The sequence below is a fragment of the Oncorhynchus keta genome, chromosome 18 (genome assembly GCF_023373465.1).
Source record: "Oncorhynchus keta strain PuntledgeMale-10-30-2019 chromosome 18, Oket_V2, whole genome shotgun sequence".
In the NCBI taxonomy this organism is placed as follows: Eukaryota; Metazoa; Chordata; class Actinopteri; order Salmoniformes; family Salmonidae; genus Oncorhynchus; species Oncorhynchus keta.
In genome coordinates, this window is record NC_068438.1 from 8725139 (window position 1) to 8740126 (window position 14988).

The 14988-nt window shown below is 47.1% G+C and overlaps 1 protein-coding gene across 4 annotated transcripts in view; it reads left to right on the forward strand.

Moving 5' to 3' along the window:
* Window positions 1-14988, forward strand: part of LOC118396820 (latent-transforming growth factor beta-binding protein 4-like) — an 81522-nt gene that overhangs the window by 35915 nt on the left and 30619 nt on the right. For 3 of the 4 annotated variants that reach the window (XM_052467333.1, XM_052467336.1, XM_052467334.1), the window contains exons 6-8: window positions 1128-1364; window positions 10468-10757; window positions 14359-14461. In XM_052467333.1, coding sequence (XP_052323293.1) covers window positions 1128-1364; window positions 10468-10757; window positions 14359-14461 — 630 coding nt within the window. The remainder of the gene's footprint in view (window positions 1-1127; window positions 1365-10467; window positions 10758-14358; window positions 14462-14988) is intronic. The other variant, XM_052467335.1, reaches the window with a different exon arrangement.

Below are 14988 nucleotides of genomic sequence, written 5' to 3' on the forward strand. Positions count from 1 at the left end.
ATTATTTCACCATAATAGCTACTGTAAATTGACAGTGCAGTTAGATTAACAAGAATTTAAGCTTTCTGCCCATATTAAACATGTCCTGGGAAATGTTCTTGTTACTTACAACGTCATGCTAATCACATTAGCGCACGTTAGCTCAACCGTCCCGATCCTGTAGAGGTTTAAGAGAGAGCAGGTTTGTGTTCTACCCAGTGACAATATGGATAGAAAGTCACACAAGTAGGTTCATCAGTGCATTCATATTTGTCTCTTTCTCTCTCGCTCGCTCGCTCACTTGCTCACTCTCTTTCTCTCCCCTTCACTCTCTCACCCCTCCCTCCCTGTCATACTGCGTCAGATATTGTTTACTTACGAGGTTGAGTTGATCCTTCTGGCCCAGTGTATGATGGACAGACAGTTGGCCAAGGAGATGCATAATGGACTGATTATAGATGCTGGAAAGATAATTCTGTTCAGCTAACTGCCAGGCATCTCTCTCTTTCTCTCTCTCTGTCTCGCTCCAGTGCCATGGTCAATTAATTTCCATGGACTTGGGCATGGGCCAGGGCCAAGTTTTCCAACGTTGTTATTATTATTATTATTATCATGAGCATTAATACAGCACAGCCATGTGATCTGGAAAGCATGTGGTGGTGGACAGAGTAAGCAGAGGCATGGTTTTCATCGGAGTGCTGCTTGTCTTCACTTGTTTTCCATGCATTGTGATAAAAACGGGGGAAACATTGTGTGCTCTGTTGTTTTTGAATAGCATTGTTTAGTGTGTCCAAACTGTCTATCAATTGTATATGTCACAAGGACACGTGTTGGATGTTTCCCCTTGTTTTCTTGTTTGGCCAGGTGGGCGTAAAAGTGTTCGACCCCGCCCTTTGTTTTGTAATGGGATCTGAATGGTGAGTTTGTGTTGTTACATTTGAACGGCAACAGGCAGGAACTCTTGGCCCTAATGGTAACTGAACCATGGAAATCACTACAGGACATCAAACAATATGGTTATTGTTTCTCTCAGTGCCGGAGTTCAATTTCGGTTGTTGATGTCTTGGACTCCATGTTTCTCCCTCACTGCGGTCAGAGTTTACAGAGCCATTCTGTTTCCCTCCCTCCCTCCTCTGTTTCTCCTCCAGTCCTGTGCCCCATGTTGTGTCAGAACGGAGGGGTCTGCATCCAGAAGGACCGCTGCCTCTGCCCGCTAACCTTCACCGGCAAGTTCTGCCACATCCCCGTGGCCACGCCCTCCACCAATGACATTGAGAAGCCTCCGCGCAGCCCCTCGATGCTGGCCAGTCAGCAGCTGCTGTCCCAGTCGGAGTACATTCTCCCCCTGCAGAGCCAGCAGCAGAGCCACAGTCAGCCCAGCGGTGGTAAGTGTGACAAGGCCGGCCTCGTTGGTGGCAGTGGTGGGATCTGAATGGAGATGAGTAAATGTATACGTTAGACAAAAATCTTCAAAGCAGAGTCCAATATCTCTAGTGAAGCAGCCTCTCCTTGACAGTAAGACTGGGATAAAAACGTCAAGTAGAACTCTAGAATGAGCACCACGACAGCTAATTCTCTGCATATTGATGGACTGATACTGAAATGAAAGAAAATAGAGGGTTTTTTTTTTAAACGATCAAATTAACCCTCATTATTTGCCTGATAATGCATGACAAATGATGATTACGTCTGACATTTAGTCATCTGTGGTTTTGGCTTTGGATGTGCAAAAATGGTCACCTAAGGTTCACGCGTCCACACAGTTACATAAAGTGTGTCTTTCCTGTAGATGAATTACTTGTCAAACTGCACCGTGTGTGCTGCGCTAAAGATGACAGTTATACATGACTGTTTTCCCTTGGCCAGTGCTCAACACTTGAATTGTACCTATTGGTGCCAATCGGTAATACGCCTTGATACACGGACAGAAATTCCTCTAGGTCTCTGAGACACTCACAATCATTCATTTCCCATTGTTTTGACATCATTACAATGCACATTGAGAACACTCCGATTCGGCTACTTAACGAATACTTGCTCTCACTGACTTTCCAAATGTGAATCTTTGGATGTTATGACAGCCAGATGTTTCTGACCAAATTGAGTCAGTCGACATACAGTAAGTACACTCTTAGATGGTGAAGTATATTTGTACAACATGAAGAAAAGCCCAACACTGTCGTTTCCCTGCATGGCGGTATTGAGACCCTGGAAAATGCACGTCATCATATTTGCCAATCGCAACCAAACTACGCAGTCGGTGAAATCTGAAGCTTTAACAGTTACACTGCAGTTACAGATGGCACTTGTTTCAGGACACAGTATGGTTAGTAATCTTCTGCTGCCTTTGAAGATGTTGTCATAAGAATGTGACCCTGAGCACATGTGTATTTATCCATGCTCTATAAAGCTCAATGACATCAGTGTGACTTGTTTTCGCTCCAAGGGGGGCTGGTGAAACACAACCAAAAGTTAATGACATTGAAATCTAAGCAGTATGCTGAGCTCATACTAACAAATGAAATGTCAGGGTCAGTTATTTTGACGAGCTGCTTCTAAAAAGTCCACGCTCGATTCCAGGACTGGGAGTGGAGATCTGAGGGCTTACACACTGAGGAGGCCTACGTCGAAGTGGGGGTCTTAGACTAAGCTGACCTGCCAATATAGTACCACAGTATGAGTCATAATACCCATAAAGCCTAGCGGTCCAACAAGGAAATGGTTCCAATCATTTTTTTCACCATTCATTTTTCCCATAGGGGATTTTAGAGACACTTAAAGTAAGGGCTGTGTTTAGTGTAGGCTTACCCTGGCGTGAGGTTTTGATAATGGTGTAAATCTCTCCAGGACAAGGTGACTTTTATCAAATCAAATCAAATCAAATGTATTTATATAGCCCTTCGTACATCAGCTGATATCTCAAAGTGCTGTACAGAAACCCAGCCTAAAACCCCAAACAGCAAACAATGCAGGTGTAAAAGCACGGTGGCTAGGAAAAACTCCCTAGAAAGGCCAAAACCTAGGAAGAAACCTAGAGAGGAACCGGGCTATGTGGGGTGGCCAGTCCTCTTCTGGCTGTGCCGGGTAGAGATTATAACAGAACATGACCAAGATGTTCAAATGTTCATAAATGACCAGCATGGTCGAGATAATAACAAGGCAGAACAGTTGAAACTGCAGGTAGTCCTGGGACATGGTCCTGGCCCAGGCCAGTTGAGAGCAGCAGCATGGCCAGGTGGACTGGGGACAGCAAGGAGTCACCATGTCAGGTAGTCCTGGGGCATGGTCCTAGGGCTCAGGTCCTCCGAGAGAGAGAAAGAAAGAGAGAAGGAGAGAATTAGAGAACGCACACTTAGATTCACACAGGACACCGAATAGGACAGGAGAAGTACTCCAGATATAACAAACTGACCCTAGCCCCCCGACACATAAACTACTGCAGCATAAATACTGGAGGCTGAGACAGAAGGGGTCAGGAGACACTGTGGCCCCATCCGAGGACACCCCCGGACAGGGCCAAACAGGAAGGATATAACCCCACCCACTTTGCCAAAGCACAGCCCCCATACCTCTAGAGGGATATCTTCAACCACCAACTTACCATCCTGAGACAAGGCCGAGTATAGCCCACAAAGATCTCCGCCACGGTACAACCCAAGGGGGGGGGGGCGCCAACCCAGACAGGCTGGCCACAACAGTGAATCAACCCACCCAGGTGACGCACCCCCCCCCAGGGACGGCATGAGAGAGCCCCAGCAAGCCAGTGACTCAGCCCCCGTAACAGGGTTAGAGGCAGAGAATCTCAGTGGAAAGAGGCGAACCGGCCAGGCAGAGACAGCAAGGGCGGTTCGTTGCTCCAGAGCCTTTCCGTTCACCTTCCCACTCCTGGGCCAGACTACACTCAATCATATGACCCACTGAAGAGATGAGTCTTCAGTAAAGACTTAAAGGTTGAGACCGAGTTTGCGTCTCTGACATGGGTAGGCAGACCGTTCCATAAAAATGGAGCTCTATAGGAGAAAGCCCTGCCTCCAGCTGTTTGCTTAGAAATTCTAGGGACAATTAGGAGGCCTGCGTCTTGTGACCGTCGCGTACGTGTAGGTATGTACGGCAGGACCAAATCAGAGAGGTAGGTAGGAGCAAGCCCATCTAATGCTTTGTAGGTTAGCAGTAAAACCTTGAAATCAGCCCTTGCTTTGACAGGAAGCCAGTGTAGAGAGGCTAGCACTGGAGTAATATGATCACATTTTTTGGTTCTAGTCAGGATTCTAGCAGCCGTATTTAGCACTAACTGAAGTTTATTTAGTGCTTTATGCGGGTAGCCGGAAAATAGAGCATTGCAGTAGTCTAACCTAGAAGTGACAAAAGCATGGATTAATTTTTCTGCATCATTTTTGGACAGAAAGTTTCTGATTTTTGCAATGTTACGTAGATGGAAAAAAGCTGTCCTCGAAATGGTCTTGATATGTTCTTCAAAAGAGAGATCAGGGTCCAGAGTAACGCCGAGGTCCTTCACAGTCTTATTTGAGACGACTGTACAACCATTAAGATTAATTGTCAGATTCAACAGAAGATCTCTTTGTTTCTTGGGACCTAGAACAAGCATCCCTGTTTTGTCCGAGTTTAATAGTAGAAAGTTTGCAGCCATCCACTTCCTTATGTCTGAAACACATGCTTCTAGCGAGGGCAATTTTGGGGCTTCACCATGTTTCATTGAAATGTACAGCTGTGTGTCATCTGCATAGCAGTGAAAGTTGACATTATGTTTTCGAATAACATCCCCAAGAGGTAAAATATATAGTGAAAACAATAGTGGTCCTAAAACAGAACCTTGAGGAACACCGAAATTTACAGTTGATTTGTCAGAGGACAAACCATTCACAGAGACAAACTGATATCTTTCCGACAGATAAGACCTAAACCAGGCCAGAACATGTCCGTGTAGACCAATTTGGGTTTCCAATCTCTCCAAAAGAATGTGGTGATTGATGGTATCAAAAGCAGCACTAAGGTCTAGGAGCACGAGGACAGATGCAGAGCCTCGGTCCGATGCCATTAAAATGTAATTTACCACCTTCACAAGTGCCGTCTCAGTGCTATGATGGGGTCTAAAACCAGACTGAAGCATTTCGTATACATTGTTTTATCAATATATTCACCTGTATTTTACCAACCCCCAAATATGAAAGGCTAATTAGCTACTAATGTGGCTATCGTGAAGAACAACAAATGCCATAATGATCTGGACGAGACTAAGGGTTTTCTTCTGGTGAAAGAGAGGCGGACCAAAATGCAGCGTGGTGGTTATTCATGTTTTTAATAAAGACGACTACACATGAACAGACTATACAAAACAAGAAAAGTGAAAACCTAAACAGTCCTATCTGGTGCAAACACAGAGACAGGAACAATCACCCACAAAACCCAACACAAAACAGGCTACCTAAATATGGTTCCCAATCAGAGACAATGACTAACACCTGCCTCTGATTGAGAACCATATCAGGCCAAACATAGAAATAGACAAACCAGACAGACAACATAGAATGCCCACCCAGCTCACGTCCTGACCAACACTAAAACAGGGAAAACACATACGAACGATGGACCGAACGTGACAGAACCCCCCCAAGGTGCGGACTCCGAACGCACAACCTAAACCTATAGGGGAGGGTCTGGGTGGGCATCTGTCCGCGGTGGCGGCTCTGGAGCTGGACGTGGACCCCACTCCATAATTGTCTTAGTCCACCTCCTTAGTGTCCCTTGAGTGGCGACCATCGCCGCTAACCTTGGCCTAGGAAACCTAACAACGGGCCCCACTGGACTGAGGGGAAGCTGGAGACTGAGGGGAAGCTGGAGACTGAGGGGAAGCTCAGGACTGAGGGGAAGCTCGGGACTGAGGGGAAGCTCGGGACTGAGGGGAAGCTCGGGACTGAGGGGAAGCTCGGGAGTGAGAGGAAGCTCGGGAGTGAGAGGAAGCTCGGGAGTGAGAGGAAGCTCAGGCAGGTTGATGGATCTACCAGATCCTGGCTGGCTGGTGGTTCCGGCAGATCCTGGCTGACTGGCAGATCCTGGCTGACTGGCGGATCCTGGCTGACTAGTTCCTGGCAGATCCTGGCTGACTGGCGCTTCTGGCGGATCCTGGCTGACTGGCGGATCCTGGCAGACTGGCGGATCTTGGCTGAATGGCGGATCTAACTGATCCTGGCTGACTGGCGATCCTGGCTGGCGGATCCTGGCTGACTGGCGGATCCTGGCCGACTGGCGGATCCTGGCTGAATGGCGGATCCTAACTGGCGGATCCTGGCCGACTGGCGGATCCTGGCCGACTGGCGGATCCTGGCTGACTGGCGGATCCTGGCTGACTGGCGGATCCTGGCTGACTGGCGGATCCTGGCTGACTGGCGGATCCTGGCCGACTGGCGGATCCTGGCCGACTGGCGGATCCTGGCCGACTGGTAGTTCTGGCAGATCCTGGCTGACTGGCGGATCCTGGCTGACTGGCGGATCCTGGCTGACTGGCGGATCCTGGCTGACTGGCAGATCCTGGCACACTGGCGGATCCTGGCTGAGTGGCGGATCTAACTGATCCTGGCGGATCCTGGCTGACTGGCGGCACTGGCGGCGCTGGGCAGACTGGCGGCACTGGCGGCGCTGGGCAGACTGGCGGCGCTGGGCAGACTGGCGGCACTGGCGGCGCTGGGCAGACTGGCGGCGCTGGGCAGACTGGCGGCACTGGCGGCGCTGGGCAGACTGGCGGCACTGGTGGCGCTGGGCAGACGGGTAGCTTAGACGGCGCTGGGCAGACTGGCGGCACTGGCAGCGCTGGGCAGACTGGCGGCGCTGGGCAGACTGGCGGCACTGGGCAGACGGGTAGCTCAGACGGCGCTGGGCAGACGGGTAGCTCAGACGGCGCTGGGCAGACTGGCGGCACTGGCGGCGCTGGACAGACTGGTAGCTCAGACGGCGCAGGGCAGACGGGTAGCTCAGACGGCGCTGGGCTGACTGGAGAAAAAGGCTCTGGCAGCGCTGGACTGAGGAGCACTGGTGCCTCTGGAATGAGGGGCTCTGGCGCCTCTGGCATGAGGGGCGGTAGCTCTGACAGCGCCGGACAGGCGGGAGACTCTGGCTGCGCTGGAGAGGAGGAAGGCTCCGGCAGCGCTGGACAGGCGGGACGCACTGTAGGCCTGATGCGTGGTGCTGGCATTGGTATGCAGTGCATGCTATGCCAAACCAACAGCTTTCTTTCTACTCTGTCCAATACATCCTCCACACTCTCAGACTCAGCACTCTGCTTCGCCGACAGCTCCAATTCCATCCATGGCTCCTTACGGTAAACAGGGGGAGTTGGCTCAGGTCTGACTCCTGACTCTGCCACACTCTCCCTGTGCCCCCCCCAAGACATTTTTGGGGGTGCCTCTCGGGCTTCCAGCCGCTCTGCCGTGCTAGCTCCTCATAATGCCGCCTCTCTGCTTTCGATGCCTCCAGCTCGGCTTTGGGGCGGCAATATTCCCCTGGCTCTGCCCAGGGTCCTTTTCCGTCAAGGATCTCCTCCCAAGTCCATTTATCCAAATAGTGCAGCCTCTCCCACTGCTGCTGCTGCCTCTGTTTACCACGCCGCTTGGTCCTTGGTTGGTGGGTGATTCTGTAAGGGTTTTCTTCTGGTGAAAGAGAGGCGGACCAAAATGCAGCGTGGTGGTTATTCATGTTTTTAATAAAGACGACTATACATGAACAGACTATACAAAACAAGAAAAGTGAAAACCTAAACAGTCCTATCTGGTGCAAACACAGAGACAGGAACAATCACCCACACAGGCTACCTAAATATGGTTCCCAATCAGAGACAATGACTAACACCTGCCTCTGATTGAGAACCATATCAGGCCAAACATAGAAATAGACAAACCAGACAGACAACATAGAATGCCCACCCAGCTCACGTCCTGACCAACACTAAAACAAGGAAAACACATACGAACGATGGACAGAACGTGACAGAGACTGACGAATCGAGGCAAAGGTAAGGATCTCTGGATGAACTATTAATGATCTAATGTTAGCTAAATTTAGTGATTAATAAATTGGCTACTTTTCTTTAAATTGACAATTCTGTGAACTATCTTGTGCAAGTTTTAAATTGACAGGAGCTTGCAGGGATTTTGTAGTCTTGCATGATGTCTACTTTAATGCTAATTAGCATTTTCAAGTCTGAATAAATTGATATATTCATGTCACCTTGTCCGAGAGAGATTTACATGGTTATCAAACGTCACGCCAGGGTAAGCCTTCACAAAACAAATGAATAGTGGAAAAACGATTGGAATCATTTCCCTGTTTGATTGCTAGGTATTATGGGTATTTTGATACCTACACTGTGGGGCTCTATTCTGTAGTGTTTATTATAAAACGTCTTTGTCCATGCACATCTCGCAAATCCACTTATATCAGCAATATACTATACCTCTTTCTGATGGCAATTTTGCTACACTGATATTTGTTCTAGTGCAGCCAGGACACTTACATTCTATTTCCTTGGCAACTTGTGATGCAATTTAGCATCACAACCACAGTTTGACAACCATCAATTGTACCACCACTTAGGGCTATGCAGCCTGTGGTGAACATCATTCAGTCATTTCCTCTCTTCGCTTTAGGAGGAGTTTTTGAATGTTCAGTTCATCTCCTTGCAGCTAAACGGCTAACCTTTCATGCGTGAACCTTGTGAGGTCACCTTTATTTTTTAGCGTGAAAACAGACAAAGGACGAGACCTCTGTTGTGCTGTTAGGACCAGTTGTGAGGATGAGGTCGGCCATTGCTGCAACACTGGCCCGTATGACACAGCCAGACAGTGTGAAGTAGTGAACAGGCAATTGAAAACGGGAATGAGAACCACAGTGTGAAGTAGTGAACAGGCAATTAAAAACGGGAATGAGAACCTACGTAGTACATTTAGTCACAACTCAAGTGGGGTGTAGACAAGCAGCGAGTAAATTCCAAATGACCTCAGAGTTAGTCTATGAACGGTTATGGGGATACCCTGCAGGGGTGAGACAATGGGATGGCTTGTTAACCACGGAGAACTGACGCCTGAGGCATGTTTGGATCCAATTGAGCCTTCTAAAATCCACAGCACGATCATAGAGCAAAAGACCCGTTTGTACTCTCATTGTTTTGGGGCAAATGAAAACACAGTCCAAACTGCATCTGTAAATGAAACATTGTGTTGGCTGCATATCTCCAGGGCCCTCGTGTAAGCGGTTGCGTAAAGCCCCGAATAGTAAACCAGGTGCTATGGGCCTGATATTACGGATGGGTAGGAAGCGAAGGCTCCCAAGGTCCTGGGTCTTGATTTTAATGAGCCTTGTTCTCCACGGTCTCATTTTTTTCAGCCTAGAACAAATCGTGCACAACACGTTCCTTAAGACTGTAAGTCGCTTTGGATAAAAGCGTCTGCTAAATGGCATATATTATTTATTATTAAGCATAAACAGATCTGGGACATTCAGTCACCCAGAGTTAACTGATTATCTCCTTGCCTTTTTACTCTGTAAATAAAGCCCAAGAAAAGGTTGCGGTATGAGTCAGGGTCGGGCCTTCCGCTCAGTCTGGGCCTCTTGGCAGTGTGGTAGCGACACTGTGGGGGGAAACGTTGTGACAACGTTTCACTCCAGTCTCTAACCGATATGAGGCTGCCATCATGACTCGCAGTAATTGCATGTCTTAGGAGAACAACCACTCCATTTTCAGACATACAGGGGCGTGGATACCCCACACACACTTACGATCTGCTGTAGTCACAGGCCTTCACACCAGCTTCCTAACAAATTACATTTTTATATTTTTTATTTCATTACAGGTAGGCCAGTTGAGAACAAGTTCTCATTTTACAACTGCGACCTGGCCAAGATAAAACACTAAAGACCACCATTCAAAATGTACCTTTGACAACCACATCAAAGATCGTGTCACGCACCAAAGGCACCTCACATACATGGCAGCTCCCATTCATATCCACTTTCTTAGTTAGGCCGTCAGCACAAAAATGCAAAGTCAATCATTCAGCGGGTGGTAAATGTGAACGACCAGGACAGCGTTCAAGTGAGAGGTCCATCATAGGATGACCTCTGACCCCTGGAGGCACAGTGGGTCAGGTCTGGCTATGTGCAAAGACTTTGTGGAGTCAGCAATGTTTGCTAATGCTAACCCCCACTAGCTAACCCCCTCCCAAGGGGCACAGTGGTCTAAGGCACTGCATCTCTGTGCTAGAGGCGTCACTACAGACCCTGGTTCGATTCCAGGATGTATCACAACCACCGTGATTGGGAGTCCTATAGGGCGGCGCACAATTGGCCCAGCATCGTCCGGGTTTGACCGGGGTAGGCCGTCATTGTAAATAAGAATTTGTTCTAAACTGACTTGCCTAGTTAAATAAAGCTTAAATAAAAAATCTATTAAACCCCCACTCCTCTCTCTCTCTCCCCCAGCATCTGGCTCATCCATGGTGAAGGTGCGGGTGCAGCACCCACCAGAGGCCAGCGTGAAGATCCACCAGGTGCTGAAGGTGGGCTATGGGCCAGGCACGGTTAGGGAGCAGTCGGAGACGGTCACCTGGTCAGCAGGCCTCTCGGGGGCCAGCACCAGTGTTCTGCCAGGGGAGAGGGCCGCAGCCATACCACCTAAACCCAGAGTCCAGGCCCAGACACTCCACGGTAACTCCACCAACACAGAATCTTCTGTGTTCAAGTACTGCTTCAGGGAGGTCCGCAACGGCCAGGTGAGACTTCGCAGAGGAATTTCTTCTACTATTGATACCTACAGATATCTGCCAAAATAAAGGAAACACTTGAGTAAATGAGGGAAACTAATTATATTGCAAGCAGGTGCTTTCACACAGTTGTGGAATTAACATCTAATCATGCTTAGGGTCATGTACAGTGAGGGAAAAAAGTATTTGATCCCCTGCTGGTTTTGTACGTTTGGCCACTGATAAAGAAATGATCCGTCTATAATTTTAATGGTGGTTTATTTGAACAGTGAGAGACAGAATAACAACAACAAAAATCCAGAAAAAGCATGTCAAAAATGTTATAAATTGATTTGCATTTTAATGAGGGAAATAAGTATTTGACCCCTCTGCAAAACATGAGTTAGTACTTGGTGGCAAAACCCTTGTTGGCAATCACAGAGGTCAGTCGTTTCTTGTAGTTGGCCACCAGGTTTGCAAACATCTCAGGAGGGATTTTGTCCCACTCCTCTTTGTAGATCTTCTCCAAGTCATTAAGGTTTCGAGGCTGATGTTTGGCAACTCGAACCTTCAGCTCCCTCCACAGATTTTCTATGGGATTAAGGTCTGGAGACTGGCTAGGCTACTCCAGGACCTTAATGTGCTTCTTCTTGAGCCACTCCTTTGTTGCCTTGACCGTGTGTTATGGGTCATTGTCATGCTGGAATACCCATCCACGACCCATTTTCAATGCCCTGGCTGAGGGAAGGAGGTTCTCACCCAAGATTTGACGGTACATGGCCCCATCCATCGTCCCTTTGATGCGGTGAAGTTGTCCTGTCTCCTTAGCAGAAAAACACCTCCAAAGCATAATGTTGCCATCTCCGTGTTTGACGGTGGGGATGGTGTTCTTGGGGTCATAGGCAGCATTCCCCCTCCTCCAAAAACGTCGAGTTGAGTTGATGCCAAAGAGCTCCATTTTGGTCTCATCTGACCAGAACACTTTCGCTCAGTTGTCCTCTGAATCATTCAGATGTTCACTGGCAAACTTCAAACGGGCATATATATGTGCTTTCTTGAGCAGGGGGACCTTGCGGGCGCTGCAGGATTTCCGTCCTTCACGTCGTAGTGTATTACCAATTGTTTTCTCGGTGACTATGGTCCCAGCTGCCTTGAGATCATTGACAAGATCCTCCCATGTAGTTCTGGGTTGATTCCTCAACGTTCTCATGATGATTGTAACTCCACGAGGTGAGATCTTGCATGGAGCCCCAGGTCGAGGGAGATTGACAGATCTTTTGTGTTTCTTCCATTTGCGAATAATCGCACCAACTGTTGTCACCTTCTCACCAAGCTGTTTGGCGATGGTCTTGTAGCCCATTCCAGCCCTGTGTAGGTCTACAATCTTGTCCCTGACATCCTTGGAGAGCTCTTTGCTCTTGGCCATGGTGGAGAGTTTGGAATCTGAGTTTGGAATCTGTAGACAGGTGTGTTTTATACAGGTACAGTGCCTTGCGAAAGTATTCGGCCCCCTTGAACTTTGCCACATTTCAGGCTTCAAACATAAAGATATAAAACTGTATTTTTTTGTGAAGAATCAACAGCAAGTGGGACACAATCATGAAGTGGAACGACATTTATTGGATATTTCAAACTTTTTTAACAAATCAAAAACTGAAAAATTGGGCGTGCAAAATTATTCAGCCCCTTTACTTTCAGTGCAGCAAACTCTCTCCAGAAGTTCAGTGAGGATCTCTGAAAGATCCAATGTTGACCTAAATGACTAATGATGATAAATACAATCCACCTGTGTGTAATCAAGTCTCCGTATAAATGCACCTGCGCTGTGATAGTCTCAGAAGCGCAGAGAGCATCATGAAGAACAAGGAACACACCAGGCAGGTCCAAGATACTGTTGTGAAGAAGTTTAAAGCCGGATTTGGATACAAAAAGATTTCCCAAGCTTTAAACATCCCAAGGAGCACTGTGCAAGCGATAATATTGAAATGGAAGGAGTATCAGACCACTGCAAATCTACCAAGACCTGGCCGTCCCTCTAAACTTTCAGCTCATACAAGGAGAAGACTGATCAGAGATGCAGCCAAGAGGCCCATGATCACTCTGGATGAACTGCAGAGATCTACAGCTGAGGTGGGAGACTCTGTCCATAGGACAACAATCAGTCGTATATTGCACAAATGTGGCCTTTATGGAAGAGTGGCAAGAAGAAAGACATTTCTTAAAGATATCCATAAAAAGTGTTGTTTCAAGTTTGCCACAAGCCACCTGGGAGACACACCAAACATGTGGAAGAAGGTGCTCTGGTCAGATGAAACCAAAATTGAACTTTTTGGCAACAATGCAAAACGTTATGTTTGGTGTAAAAGCAACACAGCTCATCACCCTGAACACACTATCCCCACTGTCAAACATGGTGGTGGCAGCATCATGGTTTGGGCCTGCTTTTCTTCAGCAGGGACAGGGAAGATGGTTAAAATTGATGGGAAGATGGATGGAGCCAAACACAGGACCATTCTGGAAGAAAACCTGATGGAGTCTGCAAAAGACCTGAGACTGGGACAGAGATTTGTCTTCCAACAAGACAATGATCCAAAACATAAAGCAAAATCTACAATGGAAGGGTTCAAAAATAAACATATCCAGGTGTTAGAATGGCCAAGTCAAAGTCCAGACCTGAATCCAATCAAGAATCTGTGGAAAGAACTGAAAACTGCTGTTCACAAATGCTCTCCATCCAACCTCACTGAGCTCGAGCTGTTTTGCAAGGAGGAATGGGAAAACATTTCAGTCTCTCGATGTGCAAAACTGATAGAGACATACCCCAAGCGACTTACAGCTGTAATCACAGCAAAAGGTGGTGCTACAAAGTATTAACTTAAGGGGGCTGAATAACTTTGCACGCCCAATTTTTCAGTTTTTGATTTGTTTGAAATATCCAATAAATGTCCTTCCACTTCATGATTGTGTCCCACTTGTTGTTGATTCTTCACAAAAAAATACAGTTTTATATCTTTATGTTTGAAGCCTGAAATGTGGCAAAAGGTTGCAAAGTTCAAGGGGGCCGAATACTTTCGCAAGGCACTGTAACAAACTGAGATTAGGAGCACTCCCTTTAAGAGTGTGCTCCTAATCTCAGCTCGTTACCTGTATAAAAGACACCTGGGAGCCAGAAATCTTTCTGATTGAGAGGGGGTCAAATACTTATTTCCCTCATTAAAATGCTAATCAATTTATAACATTTTTGACATGCGTTTTTCTGGATTTTTTGTTGTTATTCTGTCTCTTGCTGTTCAAATAAACCTACCATTAAAATTATAGACTGATAATTTATTTGTCAGTGGGCAAACATACAAAATCAGCAGGGGATCAAATATAAAATGCTGGGCAGGCCCAGTTGCCCATTATTTTTGGCTACCATGTCTAGAAGGTGCATTAAAGCTGTTCCGGTGCCTCATGGTGGCCCAACATCCTATTAAGACACTTTATGTTGGTGTTTCCTTTATTTTGGCAGTTACCTGCATCAAGTGATGTAGCTTGGTCTTAAGCAATCCAATAGAAATGGGTGGCATCTCTCATTGTGGTTGTGCCATTTTAAATCCAATGCTCTTTTCTTCTCCTCTACCCCCCTCAGTGCAGCTCACCTCTCCCAGGACTGAGGAGTCAGGACACCTGCTGCCGAGGGATTGGATTGGCCTGGGGCATCAACGAGTGTGTCCTATGTCCCCCTAACACAGGTAAAATACCCCCCCGCTCTAGTAGTCACCTGTCTGACTTTGCTCTTTTGTCTGCGTCCCTCTTCTCTTCCGCTACACTTGTACACTTTTTCTCCCATTTCTTGCGTAGATGCCCCCCCCCCACACCTTCTGTCCCCTTTCTCAAAGCCAATCATTGTATACCAGAAACAAATGGGGAGGTCACTGCTGATTAGCAATCCCGGGTGCAACAATAACAAATGAGTTACACCTGTATTACACTGATCATATATACTTTGTTTTTTGTTTATGTATACATGTGTATAGCTGATGGAATGTATTGTAGATGACACCTGTACCATGTTTGTATTTTGTATTATTGCAGAGTTACACTTAAATACATTTTTTCGTAAACGTATGTCCCATGCTACAGTCTAGTGGCTAGCCTACCAGCTTGTTCTTGTTCATCTCACCTTCACTACTTTATTCACATTGACTCTGGTTTTTCAAATGACAGGGATGCTGTAGATTGGAGTGGAATTCCTTTTGTAAACCTAAAACCAGATGGC